Consider the following 24,829-nt stretch of genomic DNA (forward strand, 5'->3'; position numbering starts at 1 on the left):
CACTGGAATTTAATTAGAAACAACAATTAAACCACGATTATGATTTAAAAGAAAAGATAACTCGATACTAGTGAAAGAAATAAAGCAGAGAAGCTTTAAGAATTTGGATTCAGACTTCTAGCTCTATGCTTTCTCTCCACTCCGATACCCTCTTCTGATCGGGCAACATCTTCTTCTTCTTCTTATATAAGAAAATTTCATGATGACTTCTCGATTTGGTGCTAGATTTTCATGGCAAATCTAGATTTTGCATTTGCAGAGATGGGAATTCAACTTCTCGATTTGGTTCTAGATTTTCATGGCAAATCGAGATTTTGAATTTGCAGAGATGAGAATTATGTCATTCTAAATTTAGATTTCGTCGATTTCATCATGGCAAATCGAGACTTGGTGCATTATCACTGTAATAATGAATCATAGCTCAATCTTACACTTCTTTGTTGTATTTTTCTTGAATATTTACTTTTCTTTTTTCATGCTGCGCACAACAATTCTTCTATAATTATTCCTGCAAAATAAAGTTAAGAATATGAAGGAAACATGATAATGAGAGAAATTATGTAGGTAACATCTAGTAAAATGCACTTATCAATTGCGCGAAGCGCGAGCAAATTAACTAGTTCTTATTTCAAATGAAGCATCACTTAAAGTATCCTCTATGGGTTTTCAAGCAAACATGAAGTGCTTTATATTTCATTAACGTTGTTTTGAACTGATACATGTGAAATACTCATATCTAAGAATATGATCTTAAAAAAAAACAGAATATAGAGGTACAAAAAAGTGTAGAGAGGCGGCAGATTAAGATACGTTCCATATTAAATTAAAAGTCTTAAAAAACACTTTTAATACTTGTATCTAAGAGTAACCCAACTATTTTGACACTCAATTAAGGGATCAGAGAATAAGGAAAGAGGAGAGTAGAGAAAAGAGGAAAATTGTGTAACTAAATCTCCTAATTTAAAGTAGTAATAACGGATTGTATATAAATTGTAAGTAAACCTTGTTTATGGCGTATAATATACAAAATTATGATATTTTTGATAAATAAATTTCAAATATTGTATAAAAAAAAAAATCTCGTTTTAAAAGAAAGTAACCTTTTCTTTCTTTGCTTTTTAGGTGACGCAAATGTTAATAATATCTTAAAGTTCATTCTAGCATATGACCAAAAAAAAGTTCATTCTAGCATTATTTTGGACATGGACATTGCCACTTAAGAGTTTTGAGAATCATCAATCTTGTTATGCTTCCTTAGATTTTTAATCCTAACATGTGACGTCCACCAACATGCTATTAAGTATTTCTTTTTATAAAACTTTCAGTCATTTCAATTGTAAGAAGCAATAGTCGAGTGGGGAAGATGTGGCTTTTCAGACTTTTTTAGAACTTTTTCCGTTATAGTAGTAATAATAATTAGTAAAGTAAAGTCTATTGGATTTAAAGCCTCTTCAGCTTTAAAGCCCATACCCATAAAGCTTTAAAAAAAAAGCAGCAGCCAGTTAAAAGGAAAATGAGGCGGAAAAAAAGTAGTAAAAGTAGAAAGAGAAGAAAGCACACATGCAGACGCAGGGGCATGTGGAAAGCAACGAGCAAAGTTGCAAATGAATGGGGCAATTTGAAAGCAAAGGTTTCTATATGGAGTTGATGAAGCGCGTCTGCTCTGACTCTCCATATGTATGTTTCCTTTTTTCTTTTTCCTCGTCCATAACACAAGTTTCTTCTGATTTCACTATAATTTACTTTTTTGATCATTTCTCCTTGCCAAGCATCTTTCTTTCTTCTATCTTTTATTTATAGTCCAGTTTATGCATTAGAAAACTGCTCTTTTCTTGAAATTTTATGACAGATTTTGTTTTCAAGATTCTAAGTCGAGTAGATAGATATTCACCCACTTTGCTTCCAACTCGTGAGATACCTCCTCAATTATTTTGGACTCTGATTACTATAGCCTTAAAGACAGAGACAGGGGCATGCTTGACTCTTTAGGAAGTATAAATTTTTTGAAAGAATGAAGTGCGGGTACAATAGTAAACGTGAGGAATGAAGAAATCATTGATATTCCAATTTAGATTGCTTGATTGTTAGCTGCTCATCCTTAGAGTTTAGATTTCATTTTTCCATTCTTAGAGTTCAGTACTTTTGGTAAAACTTGACTGCATTATCAAAATTCCCTTAGGAATCTGATCATCCATTCAGCTGTGAAACCCCTTCCCCCACTCATGTTTTTCTTTATCACTTTCTTGTTTTTTCCCCTCTTTTTTTTATTAAGTTTGTCCTTTTGTGTTTGATGAGTGCGAAAAATCGTAGTATGGAGCTTTCTTGATTGATGATGGGGTACACCATGCTTTATATCTTGCTACCATTAAACCTTATGTTTTTGTTGTTGTTGTGATTCTAATGGACAAACTCTGTTTTTATTTCTGGGTGGTCAGGTATGGGATAGCAACGGAGTTTCACAGTGTTTCACCAACTTATATCCTTAAATTTATTTTTGTTCTTTTATGCTAAGAAAGTTATACAAATTGCAATTATTGTTTATTACCTTAACCATATTCACAGTTTTAGGTTTTGGAGCTAATATCGTGACTATTGTCCTTATTGTTGCTATTGGAGCAGGTAAAAGGAGTGTCAAAGATGGAAAAAGGGTATGTTGCGTCTTCATTGCAAGGAGTTGTTTCCTTTTACCAATCTGCTTAAATTGTCTATTAAATTTTTACTACACATTTCCTTTTTTTCCAAAAAGAAGAAAGGCATTGCCTCTGTATAGTTTCTGATTTAGAATTTAAACCATGTATTAATGCTTAAAAGTGAGGAATGGATTATTCTTTTGTGTAAAAGTAAGACTCCTACCATTGATTATATAATAAGTGCAACCATTCCATTTAGGAAAGTAGATTTCATTTGGCATGATCTGCATTTTGGGAAGCATGCACTTAATTTAAAATGCATCTTATCAACCATACGTAGTTGCTTTTATCTATTAGATAATGATCATTGTTGCTTCCCCTGATGATAATTAACAGGAAATAATGAATTTATCAGGCATTGGTGCGTTGTGCAAGAAAAAGTTTAACAATGTTTTTTGTCCAATCATTGTTGTCATGTGGCTTGGCAATTGTAGTTCTCAACAAGTTTCTAATGGGGGAAATCACATAGGATTTTGGCACATAAGAAGGATATATAGAGATGAAAACATGGCTCCGGAAGTGTTCATGTCTTTTATTTTTTTTGATAAGGTAAATTGTATTAATCAAAAGGGAGAAAAAAACTCCCGCATACAAGAAGTATACAAAAAGTAGAGAATTTACATCAGAACATGATTCCCTACAAATGACGCCCAATCTTCTACACAAGTAGGGGCTACATGTGTGCACCAAAAAGCGATCAGAGATAAAAGACTATTCTTAAGATGTGAAAACGAAGACTCAATCCCCTCAAAAACTCTCTTATTTCTCTCTTCCCAGACTAACCACATGAGAGCTAACGGGGCGAACTTCCACGCCTTTTGCTTGCTTCTTCTACGGAAACCGGCCCAGCTATATAGCATTTCCTTTACAGTGTTTGGCATCACCCATTGAACACCAAAGAGATTCAGGATTGCCCTCCATAGACCCCAGGATACAGGGCAATGCAGCATAAGATGATCAACTTCTTCCCCTGAGCTTTTACACATGTAGCACCAACTAACATGTGTAATTCCTCTCTTTCGCAGATTTTCAGATGTCAAGATCACTCCCTTCGCTGCTAGCCACGCGAAGAAACACACTTTCGTGGGCGCCTTAGGAATCCAGATAGATGAGTATGGGAAAGTAGCCTCCTGTCTCACCAACATACTCTGGTAGAAGGACTTTACGGTGAACAAGCCATCATCACGCAACCCCCATCTCCAAGAGTCATAAGATGGATGGGGCATATCTTGCCCGTATAGCAGTGCCAATAAAATTTGGAGCTCCGTAATCTCCCAATCTTGCATGTTCCTTCTAAAAGAGAGGTCCCATACTATCTCCCCTTCATGCTCCTTGCGTATTTGTTGGACCATCAATTCCTTCTGGTTTGAAGCTCTGTAGACGTGTGGGAAAGAGACCCTCAGAGTAGCCTCTCCACACCACTTGTGATTCCAAAAGCTGATTCTCCTTCCATCTCCCACCTTGTAAGTGATGCTGCCATAGAAAGCTTCCCAGTTCTTCATGATGTTCCTCCACATGCCACACCCGAACGGTGTTGTGATTGCCTTGGTCCTCCAACCCCTCCCGTGGAATCATACTTTTCTGCTATGACCTCCCTCCATAGAGCATGCTCTTCTACCCCGAATCTCCACAGCCACTTCCCCAGCAAAGCTCTGTTGAATACCCTGAGATCTTTTACTCCAAGTCCACCCCACTTCTTTGGGGAAGTGACTATCTGCCAATTCACTAGATGAAACTTTCTAGTTCCATCTGCCGCATCCCAGAGAAAATTCCTTTGAAGTCGCTCCAGTTTTTCTGTGATGCTCACAGGTGCTTGCAACAGGGATAAGTAATAGGTAGGGATACTTGACAAAGAGCTTTTAATAAGCACTTCCTTACCGCCTTTTGACAAATACCGTTTCTGCCAGCCTGCTAATCGTTTTTCAACCCTTTCAATGACTGGATTCCAAACAGTAGTATCCTTTTTCAAAGCACCCAACGGTAGACCCAGGTAAGTAGTGGGGAGATAGCCCATCTTGCATCCGAGAACATGCGACAAAGCATCAATGTTAGCAACCTCACCCACCGGGAAAATCTCACACTTGCCGAGGTTGATTTTGAGTCCTGATATTATCTGAAACCACTGCAGTACCTGCTTCAGGCAGGTCAACTGATCCATATCGGCATCACAGAAAACTAGGGTGTCATCCGCAAAAAGCAAATGAGAGACCCTTCGGGCACTGAGCACCCCGATCGGAGCTGAGAAACCTCTCAAGAAGCCTCCACTCGCCGCACGATCCATCATTTTACTCAGAGCATCCATCACTAAAATGAATAGCATGGGGATAGGGGGTCACCTTGCCTGAGCCCCCTGGAGCTGCCAAAGAAACCACACGTGCTACCATTAACCAGGACAGAGAATCTAACTGTTGAAATGCAAAACTTGATCCATCCCCTCCATCTTTCCCCAAACCCCATCCGTTTCATAATGAAGTCCAGGAACTCCCAATTGACATGATCGAAAGCCTTCTCAAGGTCCAACTTGCACAGTAATCCGGATTCTCTATTTTTCCTTCTGGAGTCTACAAGTTCATTTGCCACAAGAGCAGCATCCAGGATCTGCCTACCTTCCACAAACGCATTCTGGGAGGACGAAACGAACACGTCAAGAACCTTCTTTAGTCTGTTGGAAAGCACTTTAGAAATAATCTTGTAAATGCTCCCCACTAGACTGATAGGCCTATAGTCTCTAATACAAGATGCGCCTTCTTTCTTAGGCACAATGGTAATAAAAGAAGCATTGATGCTTCTCTCGAAAGCACCATTCACGTGGAAGTATTCGATGGTTTCCATCAACTCCCCCTTAACAGTGTCCCAACAGAGCTGGAAGAAAGCCAAGGAGAAACCATCAGGCCCAGGGGCCTTATCACTAGCACAACTCGATACAGCATCGTGCACCTCCTCCTCCTCGAAAGCTCTTTCTAGCCACTCATTGTCTCCCTCCCCTATGTGGTTGAACTCTATTCCCCCCAAAGTAGGCCTCCAGCTAATTTCCTCTTTGTATAAGTTCTCATAAAACCCCACTATCGCCTCTTTTACCTCTTCCTCTCCCTCGATCCTTACCCCATCTACAACTAAGGACTCTATGAAGTTTCTCCTTCGATTTGCAATCGCAACCCTGTGGAAAAATTTAGTATTCGAATCCCCCTCCTTTAACCAGAGCGCCCTTGATTTTTGTCGCCAACTAGTCTCCTGAGCTATTGCTAGCTCGACTATTTCACTTTTAACCTCCTCCAATCTCACTTTCTCAGTTTCATCTAGCTTCCTCGCCCATTCCCCTCTCTCTAATTCCCCCAATTCATGCATAAGCTCCCTCATTTTGACCTCCACCCTCCCGAAGACCTCCTTGTTCTACCTAATAATATCTCCCTTGAGCAATTTGAGTTTCTTCGACAGACGGAATGAGGGTGACCCTGATACCCCGTAGTTGGTCCACCATTCTTTCACTTTGTCACAAAATCCTGGCACTTTCAACCACATGTTCTCGAACCGGAAGGGAGCACGGACCCCCCTCCCTCTGCATCCATCTAGCAAGATAGGCAAGTGATCCGAAGTCAGCCTAGGTAAAGGGATCTGCAACACATTCGGCACCAGCTCATCCCAAGAGGACGATATCAGAAATCTATCGAGTCTGGACCTTGAGTTTGAATCCTCCGCCCTGGCCCAAGTAAACCTTTCCCCTGACAGAGGAAGATCAATGAGAAAGTGATCATTGATGAAGTCAGAAAACTCCTCCATGGCCCTCGAAATCACATTGCACCCTAATCTCTCCTCCGGGAATCTAATTGTGTTAAAGTCTCCACCTATAACCCATGGAATGTCCCATTCCCCCATAATATTAGCAAGTTCCTCCCAGAAAGACACTTTGGACTCTTCCCCTACCGGCTCATACACTCCCCCAAATCCCCACTCCATTCCACTCACTCTATCTTTGACGAGAGCTGCCAAAGAGAAAGCTCCCTTCCTAATCTCCTTTACCTCCAAAATTCTATCATCCCACATAAGTAGAATACCCCCGGCACTTTCCGCTGCAGGGACTCAGTCATATTTCACCCAACTACCTCCCCAGAGACTTCTCACGATCGCATCCGACAAAACTTCCATTTTGGTCTCCTGAAAACAAACTAGGTTGGCACCCCACTCCCTAACTCCCACTTTGATGATGGCCCTTTTGTTCGGGTCATTCATCCCCCTGACATTCCATGAAAGGATCTTAACTTCCATAAGCAACAATAGCCCCCATTTCCCCACCCCCCTAGACGAGGTCCCTTTCTCCGTGTCACCCACTCGACCCCTTCTCTGATACACCACTACATCACCTGTTTTATTTTGATTAACACATTTACCCAACTCCCTCCCCGCGCCTTTGTAACAGGGTTGTTGCTCAATCTCCCTCAACAGTTCCAGCACCCTATCTTCCTTCCCTTCAAAAGAAACACCTAAGAACTTCCCAAAGTTTAATAGTTTATTCTCCATCCATAAGGACATGTTCACTTCTCCGATCCGTGACGAAAATGTACATGCGTCTTCTGTAATTACCTTTTCCTTGCCCCTACCGGAGGAATGCAAGACCATAGCATTGCTAGTAGTAGGAACTCTGGGTGCCGGGTGGACCACGTCGTTTCGTTGAGAGGCACCAACCTCGGAAAATAATGCCTCTCTTGGAGGAGATTGTATTGTAGCCTCAGCACATCTAAGCACAGTGGGAGATGAAGGGGCGGTGGAGCTGGGTCCATCACAGGCGGGGGGCCGTGGAATAACACCGCCAGCTTTTGCCGGTGCTGCCCCTGGAACAATGGCTGAAGAGGAGCACAAGCCCCTAGTGTTTGGTACAGCACTGTTTGAGGCATCATTGGCAGAAGGAGGAGGAGTGACTGCTCCCATATGATTAGGAGCCTTATCGGACGCCGCTTGATATAATTTGGGCCTCTTTGGATCGATTCTAATAGAATTGGGAAAGGTTGCTGGGCCCATGTGTAGAGGCCCAGACATATGCTCGCTGAAATCTTGCCCGACCCTATGATAGTTAAAAGAGGACCGACTCATTCTACCTTTCCAGCCCGCATCACTAACCCATTCACGTTTTGTCCTCCTGTTAGGATTTTGTCTTCTTCTCCCAAGTTCAAACCTCCCGTCACTTCTCGATCTACCGTCTGATTCCAGCTTAGTCCACTGGTCCGGTGAGCCCTCCCCTCCTCTCAGAAACTGGTTTCCCCTTCCCTCCCTTCTATTTGACCTTTCCTTTTCTTCCGCCAAAATCGCAGGCATAAAGACAGGGCGAAATTCAGGGCTCAACCAAACCCTGTAGCTCAAGTAGCCATCTTCCACAACAGTGGAGACAGGGATTCGGCCCGCTTTCCTCACCACAATCCTTACTCGCGAGAGATCGTGCAAGCTGCAAGTGACATCAATGAAACCCCCACAGATTTCCCCAACCTTCTTGAATAGGTCAAGACACCAGAGATGCACCGGGAGACCCACCATGTTGACCACCAATGTTTCGGCAGGGAAACGAGGGTCGAGACACCCATCGTGCTCCACCCATCTGTCTAACTTTAAGAAATTCCCATCAAACCACCTGTTTCCTCTTACGAGAATTTCTGAAGCTTGAGACTCGGTGACAAATCGAAAGAGATATTGCGTGTCACCCAGTTTCGATATTTTCAGCCCGTCCTTTACGTTCCATGCCTCTGCTGCCCAGTTCCTAACAGCTTCTGGGAAACCAACCCATTTGGAGAAAGAGCCAATCAAACAAGAGTCCAAGAAACCTTTACGCCTGAAAGTGTGCTCCTCGGACAGCGAGAAGTGTGGCTCCTGCCCTACGTCAAGCTTTCGCTGGCATCTTCCCCCAAGTTCGAGGGCTGGCCAAGATGCAGCTTTGCTAAAAGACATGCTTTCTAATTTTCTAGATTCTAGGGAGAAGTAGGAGCTTCTCTCTGTAGAGTCCGTCATAGCTAAACCAAGAGCCTCGCAAGGTGACTGACTGAAGAAGGGAAAGTGAGAGGGAGTGAAATCTGGCCGGAAAAAGACACCTCTGTCGCCGGAAAATAGCAAAAGTGGTCGGAAGTTGGAGGTTGATGGATGGGTGAGGTCGGAATAGCCAGAGGCTGTCCGATGGAAAAAAGTTGGGATCTTGCCTGAAAAGGCGTCACGCGCCGGCGCGTGGGCTAGGGGTCGTCGGAGGTCTGCCGCGCGTGACGGCGCGTGGGGTGTCAGATCCCGGCGATTCTTTCTGGGGTAGAGTCGCGGCAGGGTTGGCTCTCGGATGGTGGTGGTGGAATCCTAGGATTCATGGTTCATGGTGGTGGTGAAGGGGTGGGTTAGTATGTCTGTGTGCTACAGTGCTTCCTTTCAGGGGAAAATTTCATATATCTATTAGTATGTTATTTATCTTCTGTGATTTTAAGACTGAGGGTTTCGTGCTACCTTTTTGTTTTAGACAATTGTACTTTGGATGCTCTTTCTTGGTGTTTGTGGAGTTTGATATACTTAAAGAAGACAAAATAGCATGTCCTTATTTATTATGATTACTCTTTTCTGTCGTAGATATGAAATGCCTTGTTTCATGTTTCTCATTCCTCTACCTAACTAACTTCTCTTTCTGACTCGTAATCATGCAAATTATTTCCATGGAGGCTTCACTTACATAGTTGGATTAATGTTTTCCTTCATGAGGTGCTTCATGGACTAATAGTTACAGGAATTAAATAGGTACCCCGACTAGTAAAGGTTTCCTTGCATCTTCTACCTGCATTGGGTGCAAGCATGGGACTCTTTGACATGATTGTGATAATCAAGAAAATGCTTGACAGTTTTCCTGAACCATATCATGAATGGCTCTTCAGATTCTCACAATTCTCAGTTTGGGTGAGCTTTGCACTTCTGTACCAAATTATGTATTTGTTAGCAGCGGCTTCCATTTTTAATCAGGCATTATACCTTTACAGGCCACTATTCTGCTGGTCCTTAAGTGTGGGCACTGCTATGTCATTTGCTGCAACCCTATCATATGCGTTTGGTGGATGTTGAAATTTCTTCTTTTGGTACCCCATTTACAAAGGGATTTTTCTTCACTTCAGGTATGCCTTTTAATTTACTGGAATTTAAGATGGTGAATATGTTGGATCTATGAAATTTACTTTCTCCGAGGAATACTTGTTTCTGTTGTTAAATGCATCTCAATTCATTTTTAAAATTGCTCCTACAAGTAAACAATCTGGATCTTGTTGCACCTCAGAATTAGGTGATATTCTTTTATTCTTGAGGAATGCATTGAGATACTGTTTATTACTATATTTCAGTTCATGTATTTGTTGAGATACTGTTGTTGTTGTTGTATTTGTGGGCATCTGCTCAAAATGTTGACTCTAATGCCAAAGCAGATTATTAGATTCTCTGCAGTAAAGGTGAAACGAAAAGTGGAAAGTGTTAGCTTTTGAAGCTTTTTGGTTTTCATGGATATACACCCTAAGGTCTATGAACCATCATCTTATGTGAGAGAAAGTATCTGTTGAGTAGGCTTTATTGCTCTTGAACAATTGTTCATGATCAACTCTTGATGCTTGTTCCGATGCACACATTTATCACCTAGATTCTGCTGACCACCGAATATTGAAAGAGTCTACTATAATTTTGCCGTTTCAGGTTCTACTGTCTTAAAGAAAGCTGCAGTGCTTTATTAGATGTGATTTTTGCAGTTTTGATTAATATTATCAGAACCACAGCACGGCCTCAGAGTAGAAGGTAACTTCCTCTTTTTGTTTTTGGCATTATGTAATTGTATTGATACAAAGATCCAGCTGTCTTGAGTCCTCCTAGTGCAGTTGAGTTAATCGCATTGAACATCTATAGAAAGATTAGAGGTTACTTGACAGATGAAAAGTCAAACAAAAAAGAATATCATCCCGGTAGGGATAGGGCTGTTTATTTTGGAATGGCTTCCTGTTATTTATAATGCATAATGGAATCATAAAACACAGTATTTATCCTCTATCACCTTGCTTAAGTTCATTTTGTTTGTGTCAAGATTCTGGTTATTCAACCAGCAATTAATATGTTAAACATTAGAATGTTGATAGTCATATAATCACTTGAATGACTGTTGCTTTGGCTCTCTGAACTTTCTAAATTTTAATATATTAAAAGGGCAGCCCGGTGCACTAAGCTCCCGCTATGCGCGGGGTCCAGGGAAGGGCCAGACCACAAGGGTCTATTGTACGCAACCTTACCCTGCAATCCTGCAAGAGGCTGTTTTCACGGCTCGAACCCGTGACCTCCCGGTCCATGAGATCATGGACCAGTTAATATATACACAATAAATATCCTGCAATAACGTTTTTCCTTTCTATTTACCTACGTTGTGTTGGATTTTCCATGCAGATGCATAGAAGTTTTTGCCTTTTTATCTACCAGGATTCATAATTATATCTAGTTATTTTTTATTATATAGGCTCCATGTGACAATATGAGCTGGCAATAATTTGTAAGAGTTTGAAACTTCAATTATGTTGATTGAACACTGATTGCATAACTAAAAGTTCATCTATAATTTATTAATCGCATGATGATTAATTGCAAAATAAACAGTTCCACGGAGGAATTGCTTCTGCCAAGTAAAATGGACACTGGTCAAGGTAGCTCCGGAGGAGTGGTATGTATATCTTCTCCATTCATCATATGAGATATTTCATGTTATTTATTGAATTCCATCATGGGATTGTTGTAACGTGAAAACAACTGAGACCTGTTTCACCACTTTGGTGATGTCAGAAAGCACTAGTTCTTCTTATAACTACAGTACTTTCTTTATGTGCTGAACCTGTCTACTTTTTTACTTTGCATGCAAACTTTGGTTGCCTATAACATTTTTACTTTCTGTTCTTGTTTCCCTTGTTTATCCTAATCTTGGGACAATGGGTTTCATTGGGATATTAGTCGAAGGGAATTATATGCAACTGCTGGGATCTGATAGGATTCAAATCTATCAAACCTGTAATGGAATGCGGAGTCAAAAGGCAGCTTGACTTTGAAGATTTGCTTGAGCTACCCATTGATATGGATCCTTCATCCTGCCACACTTTGCTGTTAAATTGCTGGAAAGCTCAAGAAAGAAATGAATATTCCCGTCCTTCATTAATCAAAGCAATTTGTCATGCATATGGATGGCCATATTTCCGTCTTGGTCTTCTGAAGGTAATATGTTTTGTGACTGCTTTACGTTAGTCTTGGAAAAATAGAGAAGAACCAATGTGTCCATGTCAGCAAGCTGATGCTTCTTTGATAATCACAGTGATGAGAGTTGTGACTATAATATTGGATGCATATACATTGATTTGATGTTGCAATATCTCAACTTAATGCTTCCTGTGTCTAGTTTCTGTTCTCTGTTATCAACTTTCTTAGTTTTCTCTTTCTTTTTCCTTTTTAGTTATGACCAGATAAATCCCAAATTATGCATTTATTACACCAGAAACTTGATTTATAGAGAGATATAGTAGAGACTATTATTCTTAATTATGTTTTCTGCAGGGGTAGACGGTAGTGAAAATTTCAGCTATATTACTCTTTGACCACATTTCGTGCTAAGCACGATGGCCAAGAATTTTAAAAGGTGCAATGATTTTGTATAATGCAAGCTGGTAACTGTCGAAAGTTCTGTCTGATTTTAGGTGACTAACTTTTCATATTGCATACTGTGAGAAGGCACGGGAGAAAATATGTTATTGATATTAGATGAACAATACAATCCAAGAGGTCCTTATTTATAGCTATACTATACAAGGACATACTACTCCTCTACCAATGTGGGACAATACTACACTATATACATGTTGTAAACTAACACTCCCCCTCATGCCGGTGCATACAAATCATATGTACCGAGCTTGTTACATATATAACCAATACGATGACCAGTGAGAGACTTGGTGAAAATATCTGCAAGTTGATCATTCGACCTCACAAACTTTGTAGCAATCTCTCCTGAAAGTATCTTTTCTCTGACGAAGTGACAATCAATCTCAATGTGTTTAGTTCTCTCATGGAACACCGGATTTGATGCAATATGAAGGGCAGCTTGATTATCGCACACAAGTTCCATCCGACTGATTTCACCAAATTTCAACTCCTTGAGCAATTGTTTGGTCCAGACTAGCTCACATGTTGCCATAGCCATTGCTCGATATTCTGCTTCTGCACTAGACCGAGCAACTACATTCTGTTTCTTGCTCTTCCAGGACACCAAATTTCCTCCTACTAAAACACAATATCCAGACGTAGAACGTCTATCAGAAGGTGATCCTGCCCAATCAGCATCTGAGTATCCAATGATCTGCTCATGACCTCGATCCTCAAAGAGTAACCCTTTGCCTGGAGCCGATTTTATATGTCGAATAATGCGGACAACTGCATCCCAATGAATGTCACAAGGAGAATTCATAAACTGACTTACAACACTCACAGGATAAGAATTGTCGGGTCTAGTCACTGTGAGATAATTTAATTTTTCAACTAGCCGCCTATAGCTTGCAGGATCGCTAAGCGACTCCCCCTGTCCTGGTATAAGTTTAGAATTCGGATCCATCGGAGTGTCAACAGGTCGCAACAGGTCTGCAACCTATCATCCCCGTCTCCTCAAGAATGTCTAAAGCATATTTTCTTTGAGAAATAACAATACCTGAGCTAGACTGGGCAACCTCAATACCTAGAAAGTACTTTAATCTGCCTAGATCCTTAGTTTGGAAGTGCTAGAAGAGATGCTGCTTTAGATTGGTAATACCATCTTGATCATTGCCAGTAATAACAATATCAACATAGACTACCAGATAAATACAGAGACTTGAAGTAGAGTGCCGATAAAACACAGTGATCAGCTTCACTACGAGTCATGCCAAACTCCTGGATAACCGTGCTGAACTTACCAAACCAGGCTCGAGGAGACTGCTTTAGACCATAAAGTGACCGACGCAAGCGACATACAAGGCCACGAGACTCCCCCTGAGCAACAAAACCAGGTGGTTGCTCCATATAAACCTCATCCTCAAGATCACCGTGAAGAAAGGCATTTTTAATGTCCAGCTGATAGAGTGGCCAATGACGAACCGCAACCATGGATAGAAAAAGGCGGACTGAAGCCACTTTAGTCACGGGAGAGAAGGTATCACTGTAATCGAGCCCAAATATCTGAGTATATAATTTGGCAACAAGACGGGCCTTAAGTTGATCAATTTGTCCATCGGGACCAACTTTGACTGCATAAACCCAACGACAACCAACAGTAGATTTACCTGAGGGAAGAGGAACAAACTCCCAAGTACCACTTGTATGTAAAGCAGACATCTCGTTACTCATAGCCTGTCGCCATCCTAGATGAGACAACGCTTCACCTGTAGACTTAGGGATGGAAACCGAGGACAAAGAAGATATAAAAGCATAATGGGGAGATGACAGACGATGATAGCTCAAACAGACATAATGAGGATTAGGGTTAAGTATGGTCCGTATACCTTTCCGAAGTGCAATCGGTGTACTAGGAGCAGGGTCCGCAGCAGGAGCAGGGTCAGGTGCAGGACGAGGACCAGTTGGGCCTGATGGAGGACGCAAACGACGATGATAAGTCAAGAGTGGTGTTCCTGTGGCTGGGGAACTAGAGGGAACAACACTAAACTCCTCAACGGTTGGTATGGATGAAACCTCTATGGTCGAAGGTGGAGGAGGAGCTATAGTAAACTCCTCAAAGGTCGGTATAGGTAAGACCTCAGGTATATCATGGTGGTCAGCAGAAGTAAAGAAAGGTTTAGACTCAAAAAATGTGACGTCAGCTGACATAAGGTACCTACGAAGATCTGGAGAATAACAACGATATCCCTTCTGAACACGAGAATAACCAAGGAAGACACACTTGAGAGCACGAGGAGCTAACTTATCTTTTCCAAGGGCTAAGTTATGAACAAAACACGTGCTCCCAAAAACACGAGGTGGAAGAGAGTATAAGGGTGACTGGGGAAACAATACTGAATGCGGAATCTGATTTCTCTTTCCCGGAATCGCTGGAATTTATGCACAGCGATAAGTCTCTCACAATTGCTCTGATACCATGTGAGAAGACACGGGAGAAAATATGTTATTGATATTAGATGAACAATACAATCCAAGAGGTCCTTATTTATAGCTATACTATACAAGGACATACTACTCCTCTACCAATGTGGGACAATACTACACTATATACATGCTGTAAACTAACACATACCACAACTTTTTGGTGTTTTCTTTACGTGGCATTATATAGAAATTTTCTTTAAAATATAGGGACTACTTAGATCTCAAGACCAACATATGAATTTGATGACGCATTCTTTATAGATAAATAAAGTGCTGAATTTGTTTATACCTATCTTGTTAAATATTACTAATAGATTCAAAAGTTGTTAGTAACATTTCTCCATTTTGTAGGTGCTTAATGACTGTCTCGGTTTTGCGGGTCCATTGCTACTCAATAAGTTGATTCGCTTTCTTCAGCAAGGTTTGCACATACAATTCTTTCATTTTTCCAGTATCCATTCTGAATCGAATGAATTTAATTCATACTTTCTCTGGAAAACTGATATTTCTATCTTGTTTTTGGAGCCTTTGATATTTGCAAGACAGTTGTTTTTCTTTGCTTTTCAGCTGGCATAAAAATTAATGCTCTCCTAGAGTTAATTATAACCTTCGTTTTAGACGTGCACTCGGAAGCTTTCTGAATGATTCTCTTGTCAATCAACATTGTGCCTCCATAAAATTAATTCTAACCTGATATTAGTACGTGTGGTGGTAAAATTTTCAGAATCATCACTCTTGTTCACATTCAGTTGCTGCGTGTACGCTTTTGGATTTTCATTGTGGATGTTTTCTCTCCATCAATCATTAGAGTGTAGATTTTTAGTTGAAGATATTTTCTTTCTTTTCCTTTACAAGGAGTGTAGTATCTTCAATGTAAAGTGGTCTCATTGTCATCATTTATTATGGTCTACATTCCATGAATACGCAGATAAATGCTCTTTCCAGTTTAACGGTGTTATCGGCAATGTTTAGCTTTAATGTTGTATATCATCAAACTCATTTTAGGGTAGATCAATTAACTACTTATTTGACAAGTGTGCCAGATGTCTTCATGACTGTTAATTGGATCTTTTATAACATTCTTATGGTTGAATAACCCTTTGTGACTGGTGTTCGTACTCTTTTGTACTCTTTATCAACAGGTTCAAGAGACTATGATGGCTATATTCTTGCACTATCCTTGGGCCTTTCTTCTGTCTTGAAGTAACTATTACTTTCTGTTCCTGGAATTCATTAATTTTAAGTTATGACGTGTTTCAGCTTCTTTCAAGTTCTTGTCAAACTACATGGTGTTATTGGTGAACTTTGTATGTTACTGATTGAACACTCAATGTTGTCTTGCACATACACACAAAAAAGAAGAGAAAATTGTGTGAATTCTAGGTTCTCGTTTATCAGCATATGGGATTTCAAGTTAGATCATGTTATTAAGTTGTTATAATCTACATATATAACCTCTCAATTTTTAGTGTGTCTTAGAGATGACTTCCATGGTTTGGCCAAACTTGAGTCTTGGATAGATACTAGACTTTTACTTAAAAATTTGCTCTTATCAACATTTTTTGAGAGTAGGACATTTACTCACCATCTCTGTATCTCCAACCTCATTAGAATTTCTTTGTATTTTTACTTTTTAAACTTGAGTTTTGCAATAATTCTGTATTGTAAAGTGGGAAGTGGATTGGAGTTCTGCCCGTCTCACGTTTTCTCTCTTGGGAATGTATTCTCATTGTGGTAAGCTTACAACCTGGGTTATCTATATTTGGGATACTTCTCATTCTAGCTGTCATACTAGATGTCTTTCTCGCATTTGTCTGACCTTTTTAGTTGTATAACTTAAGCTGTAAGTTATTATTGGGCTCTGATTTATGACATATTGTCTAAGTCTTAGAAGTTCTCTCTGCATTGCTGCAGATCGTTCCTTGATACACAATATACTTTTCATCTTTCAAAGCTCAAGCTCAAGCTAAGATCCAGTATCATGAGTCTTATTTACCAAAAGGTGAATCTTTATTAACAATGTTCCATTATAAGGTCCTTTATTACCCTGAACAATCTGTTCTATAGCCACATTACAACTGTGTCATACTGGATTCATGTTGCATCTTTATTTTATACTATTTATCTTCTTATCTGAATATGTTCATTTTGTAATTTGTATCATCAATAATTCTAACTAGACCATGTAGATGTTAAAGTGGCATTTAACTAGTCTCTTTGAATTTGGGGAAATGCCAGGCCATTTAGATGGTAAAGTGGCATTTAACTAGCCTCTTTAAGTTTGGGGCAATGTCAGGTGCTTCTTTCTTGTCACATGAGGAGGGTGTTTATTGTCATTACTTTCTAATGAAACGAGCATAAATCTTGTTCTTTCAGGACTAGGTCTTAGCTCTTTTAAGTTTGAAGAAGTTGTAGAAATGCCTCTTCTAACTGATAAACGTTACAGTATTATTTTCCTATGTTCTCAACTGAATAATAGGTAGGGGTAAGGTCTGCGTACGCACTAAACTCCCCAGACCCCACTTGTGGGATTCCACTGGGTTGTTGTTCTCAACTGAATGATTTTTGTCTTTTAAAAGCCTAAAATTGGAAGTTTTTGATTTGTTTATTCCAAGGTGTGAAGTGTTTCCATTTATTTTCTAATTCAATTTTTAATGTTATTGTTAACGTTTTCTCCCTGCATATCGTTGTTTTTATTCAGATTACCTCCATCTGGGTATTATCAAACTTCAAACGTTCTTCCTAAAATGAGAACATTGACACCCATCGTTTGTCTGGTTAAAGAGCAAGTACATTAGGAGTTTTGAGCTCTTTGGTTTTAGATAGTAGAGTATGATTCGCAATGAATTGAGTTTTATTTCTATACTAATGGTTGTTGTCTATAGTGACTACTAAGAGAAAAAAATAATAAATTGGTTATTTTTGTTCCATGTAAAGGTTGTCTACCAGTTTTCTAAGCCTAAAGCTAGGAGGGCCTAGTACCATTTTGCAAAACCTAGGAAATCCAGGTGGAGAGTACCTTGTTTTTTTTGATTTTGCACCGGGTGTCCGAGTCTCTTTGAGCCCCGACTAATCCCGGGGGTGCACAGGCCCTCGGCAAGGAGTTTTCCGCAAGTGCACCACGGTTAATTCAGGTTTTACCCAGTCCGATGGCCCTCAGAAATTGTTTGCACCCAGTGAGTTTCGAACTTGAGACCTTGAAAGGGAGCAAACCCCAAGGCTCAAGTCAATTGTCACCAGGCCAACCCCTGAGGGTTGAGTACCTTGTTATTTATCTTTTTCATTTATCATGTATAATGGTCATAGGGAAAAGTGATATATCAATCTTGTAAAGTCGTGTCCATGTGTCTACCACTTTTTAAAGCCTAAAGGGGCGTGCTAAGTTTTCAAACTTCAACTCTAAGTGAAAGTTTTACATACTACTTGATATTAGTGACTAACATTGCCATTTTTCTTTTCAAGTGTCTTTCTGTTAGTTTGGCCGAGAGATCAAAATTTTCTGAAGGAGAAATTCAGACATTTATGTCCGTGGATGCTGATCGAGTTGCGAACCTGTGTAATAGTTTTCATGATATATGGAGGTCAGTATTTTCTGTCTCGAGAGGATAATGTAATTGGTTGGCCCATGTCTCAACCCTCCCCCCCCAAAAAAAAAAAAAAATAGGATATCCAAAATGAAGACGAAGAATATACCTTCCTTTTGCTTAATAATCTTCTTGTGATCAGTGTTTGAGAGATCTGAATTAAGATTTCATTCATGCAGTAGTGGCTGCTTCTAAATGAATTATATTTTTAAGATTTCATTCATGCAGTAGTGGCTGCTTCTAAATGAATTATATTTTTAAGATTCAATTCATGCAGTAGTGGCTGCTTCTAAATGAATTATATTTTCCCCAATTTAACATCATTAGGTAGATGGAAATTAGCATCATCCTTATTGTGAAGGCAGCATACTTTGTGACATGCACCAAAATTTCCATTTTTATGAGAAATTTCCAACATATGTTTGACTTTGACACTTAATTCTGCTCAGCTCGACATGGCAATGCGAATTATGTTTCTTTGAATTAATGTTATGGTTTCCTTTGAATAATTTTCTAATTGCAATCTTTTATATGACCTACCATTTGTGTGTGTCTCTTTTTGATATTTGGTTAACAGTCACCATCCTTGGGGATTCTAGAAACTACAAGGATAAAAGGCCCTAACTTAAGAAACAGTCACTGGCAAGACAGAAATAAACATCTAGGGTCTAGGTTGTCATGTTTCCAAAAATGTCTTTCTTTCCTTAAAGTTTCAAGAAACTATAGCAACTCTTTGATGCCTAATTCTTCTCAGTGCATATTGAGACCTACTTGTGCCTCCTAAATCTATGCCGAAACATTCTTGATGAAGTTTTTTAATAGCAAGTTGTCATTTTAACTTATGACCGGAAAGAAGAAAAACATCGTAGGAAGTTGGAACCACTTAAAAATGGTCTCCATAGTTCAGTGAATCATAAAGATTCACCGACTGCCTTTCAGTAGGAAACTTGAAATCCATGATATATGAAAACTCAACGTAAAGTTAGCATCTAGCTAAATTTGAGTTGAATGTAATGTATCTGTGCTGTCTGTAAAAAAAGATTTTCTTATTAGTATCTAGCTGTACACAACGATGTCGTCTAAATTTTGGATGTTGTGATATATATCCAGTATGCTTTTTACTTCTGTCAATTAAAATTTGGTATGATAATTTCATATTTGTGTTGATGTATCTTTAACTTTCAGACTCTGTTACCATTCCTTCTTACTCTACTTGCACATTCGTGACTGTAAATTCATGTATTTTCATTGATGATGCCACTATTAAATGCACATTTCTGATCCTAGTTTTAGTTTTCTTTTTGGGATAAATAATGATAAATTGTTGCTAAAAGAGAATGGTCCTGCTCCGCAAAATGTTCAACAAACTATAATGTGTTTTATCAGGGTCAACATGTTCGTTTGTATTTCTTTTTTCCTTTTTTCTTCTTGTTTTCTCTTTTGTTGTTAAGTGCATCTATTCAAGAAAAATAGAGGACCTTTTCAAAATCTACGATACAACTCACTGCACCTTCTTGTGAGGCAGTGCCTATTTGAAATGTGATGACGTATTTAAAGTCTTTCATTCAAAATAATATCTAGCATGTTGCTTCGTTGAATTGATTAGACCTCTTATAAAAAGAAGAATGAAGTTCGCCAGCTTGGATGTTGTCCTTTTCCCTTTTCCTTGGTTACCAGATCTATTAATCATGAAATGCATTAGTTTGCCATTGCAGATTGGAATTGCTCTTTATCTACTGTATAAACAAGTCAAGTTTGCATTTCTGTCTGGAATAGCTATAACAATTCTGCTAATACCAGGTATTAGATGACTCAGATCTTGAACATGTGCAAAATTTATTAACAATTGAAAGCTACTGTGTCTGCACTAAATATTAAGTGTTCATACGACAGAGACAACTATATGTTTTAAGTTGGTCTGATGGAAATAGGGTGTCACCGTGATACTAAGTTGATTGATAACTTGCTTATTGTTGGGGAAGTGATAAGTGATAAATACAGACTAGTTGCCACTAGAAAATCTCGTGGATGTGATTGTGCCACTACTGTCAATATTGTTCATATCCACGGTCGTCTGCATATGAGGTTTTCCTTGAGAGGTTGATGTAGGTTTAGGGCTTAGTTTAAGGAGCAATCTATATTTTTCAACTTAGATAACAAATCACCATCAGGAATAAAATCAATAGTCACTATAGTCTTAGACCTTGTCCTGCAACATATCTTCAACCTTCAAGGAAGATGATACATTTTTATTTTCAAAGGGCTTTGGTAAGTGGTTCTTGATATGTCAAGGCCTTTATACATTTAGTCAATTCTAGAGAAGGCTTGATAAGTGTTATTCTGTGCAGTTAATAAGTGGATTGCAAATGTGATTGCAAATGCTACAAAGAGCATGATGGAGCAAAAGGATGAAAGGTATGTGGCAGCAACTCTTTATAACCTTGCCGGAATTCATTTTGGTATATCACCTCATATGGGGCTATTCCTGAAATGTATGTTCATTCATCTTCTTTACCTGGTCAGTGCTATTGGAAAGATTAAGTGTATTGGTGCCAATGTTGAATAATCACAAATTTCTTTTCTAAACTTGGCAGAGAGTCTACCTGAATGTGATCAATCTCTTAACATTCTTTTGCAGTTTTTCTAGTGATCCTTGGTTGCTATAGGTTTTTTCCTGAAATTAAGTAGAGTCAATCAGTGTTGTCATTTTGCTGAAACTAAGCAACAGTTCTTCTTATCAGTTATTTTATTTTACTTGTTGTGAACTTTTTATGTTGCCTTTTCTTTCTGGAGTGTCAAGTGTTCTGTTAGCTTACAGAAATCAAAATTAATGTGTGTAGTAAGGAGAGACATATAGATACGAGCAGATAGGTTAAATATGCAACCAGACATTTAAGGCTTTTTCTTTGTTCAGATGTTAGATCATATAGCAACTAATGATACCAGATAGTTGCTGGTAGGGAAGTATTGAAACACATACATGATCAATTTTTCTCTTTACAAGGCGAGATGTCTTGGATTGTGGTGTTATCACATTATTCATATGGCTGGCATAGGAAGAATTGAACTAGAGCCCAAGGATAATTTGAAGATTGAATGTTACATGTTCCACCGGCTTAAATTCATGCTGAAGTTATAATCCAACCTGAATGCCGCATCAGTTAAAAGAACGTATTTACACATTTCATCAGCAAAAGTTTCTGGAAGTAGTGTCTTGTATGCAAGAATTAGCTTATTTCAAAATCAGATAATTTAAGAGAAGCTTTCCTTTAAGCTGATGACTTTCTATCCTTAGTTCGATGCTGTCCTCATGTTATTAGGGATGTTTATACATTATCGATCTTGTTTCTTCACAAATAAGAAACTGCTGGTTGGATTCTTTTTAGAATTAAGCTGATGCTTCTATTTGTTGAAGAAAATATTTAGAAGACGGTTTTTTTGTGTATAGTGCTTAGGGTGGGAAGGGAGAAATGTCTTGGATGAAAATCATGTCCAGATTTTTTCAATGAAGTACAAAGAAGTAATGAGTTATGTCTTTTGAGTTTTGTAATTAGCATTCCTTATATTTGTTACGATCCATTGTCCATGCCTCTTTGCAGGGTTAGAATGACAGCGGAGATTTTAACACATATACGTACTTTTAAAATGTATAGTTGTGAGCTACTTTTTGCAAGTTGGCTGATGAAGACGAGATCGGAAGAAGTGAAATACCTATCAGTGAGACAATATTCGTCATCTTTCTAGTACTTTACGCTTGATAATATGAGCCATATGACTTAAATCTTAAACTTAGAATTTTCCTGTCAGACTAGGAAATACTTGGATTCATGGTGCGTTTTCTTCTGGGCAACAACACCAACACTTTTCTCGTTGTTCACATTTGGACTCTATACTTTGATGGGCCATCAACTTGATGCAGCAACGGTACAATCAGAGAATCTAAAGTAACTTGCTTGCGCAATTTTTTAACAATCGTATGTTGCCTAATTGTTTGGTTAAAATTGCAGGTTTTCACTTGTGTCGCACTGTTTAATAACTTGATTTCTCCATTAAATTCATTCCCTTGGGTCATCAATGGGTTAATTGATGTGAGTTGTGAAAATTCTTTTGTTTGAGAAATTATCCTCCTTTATTTTATAATAATTGTTCAATCTTTTGTTTTGCAGGCTGTAATATCTTCCAGGAGGTTATGCAAGTATCTATCCTGTTTTGAGCGGGAGACAAACATGGAACAACCAAGCAATTGTTCGGTTTTCTCTTCCTCTGATAAGCAGACCGAATTGCAAGATGTGGCTGTTGTCATCCGTGATGCATCTTGCACATGGTCGTGCCGTGACCAGAAGGAAATAGATTTGGTTTTGGATCCTGTTAATCTTCTAATTCCGAAAGGTTTACTGGTTGCAGTAGTTGGAGAGGTAAAACTCTATTGCTGTTATAAATAATTTATTTTAGAGCTCTGAGCTTATCAATGTGAGAAAATTTTGACCAGCCTCATCTGACATGAAATTGGGAGTATCTTAAAGCTTTGTCCTTTTGACCGTTTACAAGCTTATGGGTTATGGGATGACATTTCATATGTTGTTGTAGAAAACACAGACTTGACTATTTAACATTTTGGATCAAGAGATATTTGATATATGTATACTTTGTCTTAGAAATGGATATATGTTTAGAATTGTTATTGCAAAGCCTCTGCTTCTTAATGGTGCAAAAGTTTGTGAAACCTGAGCTACTGAGGATACTGTATATGTATGACTCGTGCTATTTGGGTTTTTCCTTTTCACCATATCCTGTTAGATGGAGTTGGAGATATGATTATAATCTCAGAAAAGAAAATTTGAATCAATATCTCTATGATCTTTTTATACTCTTACTACCTACAGTCTACCATTGGCACCTTCTTTAGTTTAATTCACCTTAGTAACCACTTTGGTGGTTCTAACTCTACGGAAAGAAACTACGATGGTGCAATGCTGTAGTATAATAAGAAGTTATACCTCCCTTTTCCACCATAGTAATGGGTGTAGCAGAAGTGATACACTGATTTTCTTGGACGCGTAGCTTTATGTAATGATTATACTGTGCATGGTTCCTTTCCAGCAAAACTATTATTTCTCTTATAACAGATCTTTTTGCCTGCAGGTTGGGTCTGGTAAATCATCCTTGTTGAATTTGATTTTGGGGGAGACGGGGTTAATTAACGGATCTGTGTACCGGACTGGTTCAATTGCATATGTACCGAAGGTGAACAAACAGCTGGTAGTATTGATGTGTTATGTAGCACTCCTGATCTCATATTTTGCCTATCTTTTCAGGTTGCTTGGATTCTCTCAGGAACCATACGTGATAACATTTTGTTTGGGAGAGACTATGACCCAAGGAGGTCTATTTCATTTACCTTTTGACAAGGCAATAAGAATTTGTTTGGATAGTTTCATTGCATCAACTTTCAGTTCTCAGTTTTGCCTTTCCAAAGTCCCAATTCTGCTATTAACCTCATTGTCCATTGAGATGATGTTTTGTATGCCTTGGACCCTTGAAAATTCACTGTCTGAAGGTTTATTGAGGAATCACTATCTAACAGAAGCTTATTGGATTTTGATGAGAGCAGATACTCGGAAGTATTACAAGCTTGTTCCTTGGACTTCGATATTTCCAGAATGATGGGAGGTGATATGGCCTCTGTTGGAGAAAAAGGATTTAACTTATCTGGTGGACTGAGAGCTTGTCTTGCACTTGCCAGGTGATGTGATTCTCTGTCTTCAAATTGCAAGGTATTTGTCTAGTGACTGAGTAAGTGAATTGTCTCATCTTCTGACAACTTTTCTGTATCTGACAGAGCCATCTATCATGACGCGGAAATTTACCTACTTGATGATATCCTCAGTGCAGTTGATGCACATGTTGGTTTTTCAATTTTACATAATGCAATTCTCGGCCCTCTGATGAGTCAGCATACGCGCATCCTTTGCACACATAACTTTCAGGTTTTTCATTCACAACTTCCTTTTAGTGCTGGATATAATAGAATTTTTTTCAGGTTTCTGTTGAAATTGTCAAAAGTCCCACATCGGTGGATGACAATTTTGAATGGGAATTTCACCCTATAAAAGGAGGCCTAATGTTTAGGATTTAAGTACACCTCTCATTTGCCTTTTTATCTTCTTTAGGCATTTGTATCTTCTCTCTTTAGTATTATTTCACTTGTAATTTTGGAGTGGAATAAAATATTGATTGTGTCCGAGGAAGTAGGCAAAATTGGCCGAACCTCGTAAATTCTAGTGTTCTTTTATTGTTGTCTTATTGTCTTGTTTATTATTTAGTGGTTGTCATAATTTTTGGTATAGTAGTTGTGACTCATTCACACTATATACATTTGGCTTCCGCAACAATTGGTATCAGAGACAAGGTACT

At 38.9% G+C, this 24,829-nt stretch overlaps 2 protein-coding genes across 4 annotated transcripts in view; both read left to right on the forward strand.

Annotated features, from left to right (window-relative positions):
• LOC104108391 (ABC transporter C family member 13) overlaps positions 1-24,829 on the forward strand; it is a 103,871-nt gene that overhangs the window by 34,922 nt on the left and 44,120 nt on the right. For all 3 annotated transcript variants that reach the window (XR_011415007.1, XM_070197655.1, XM_070197654.1), the window contains exon 21: positions 2,436-2,476. Coding sequence is in view for 2 of the 3 variants with exons in the window: in XM_070197655.1 (XP_070053756.1) it covers positions 2,436-2,476 (41 nt within the window). In the remaining variant the exon portion in view is untranslated. The remainder of the gene's footprint in view (positions 1-2,435; positions 2,477-24,829) is intronic.
• On the forward strand, positions 9,495-24,152 carry LOC104108392 (ABC transporter C family member 13-like). Its single transcript, XM_070196585.1, has 16 exons — positions 9,495-9,691; positions 10,374-10,472; positions 11,316-11,379; positions 11,664-11,921; positions 15,183-15,252; positions 15,974-16,034; positions 16,746-16,833; positions 18,294-18,412; positions 20,118-20,215; positions 20,764-20,830; positions 22,015-22,132; positions 22,223-22,339; positions 22,423-22,503; positions 22,582-22,830; positions 23,558-23,659; positions 23,731-24,152. Exons 1-16 carry the CDS (start codon positions 9,495-9,497, stop codon positions 23,818-23,820), a joined length of 1,878 nt encoding a protein of 625 aa, XP_070052686.1. The 3' UTR covers positions 23,821-24,152.

The sequence above is a fragment of the Nicotiana tomentosiformis genome, chromosome 3 (assembly GCF_000390325.3).
Source record: "Nicotiana tomentosiformis chromosome 3, ASM39032v3, whole genome shotgun sequence".
Lineage (NCBI taxonomy): Eukaryota > Viridiplantae > Streptophyta > Magnoliopsida > Solanales > Solanaceae > Nicotiana > Nicotiana tomentosiformis.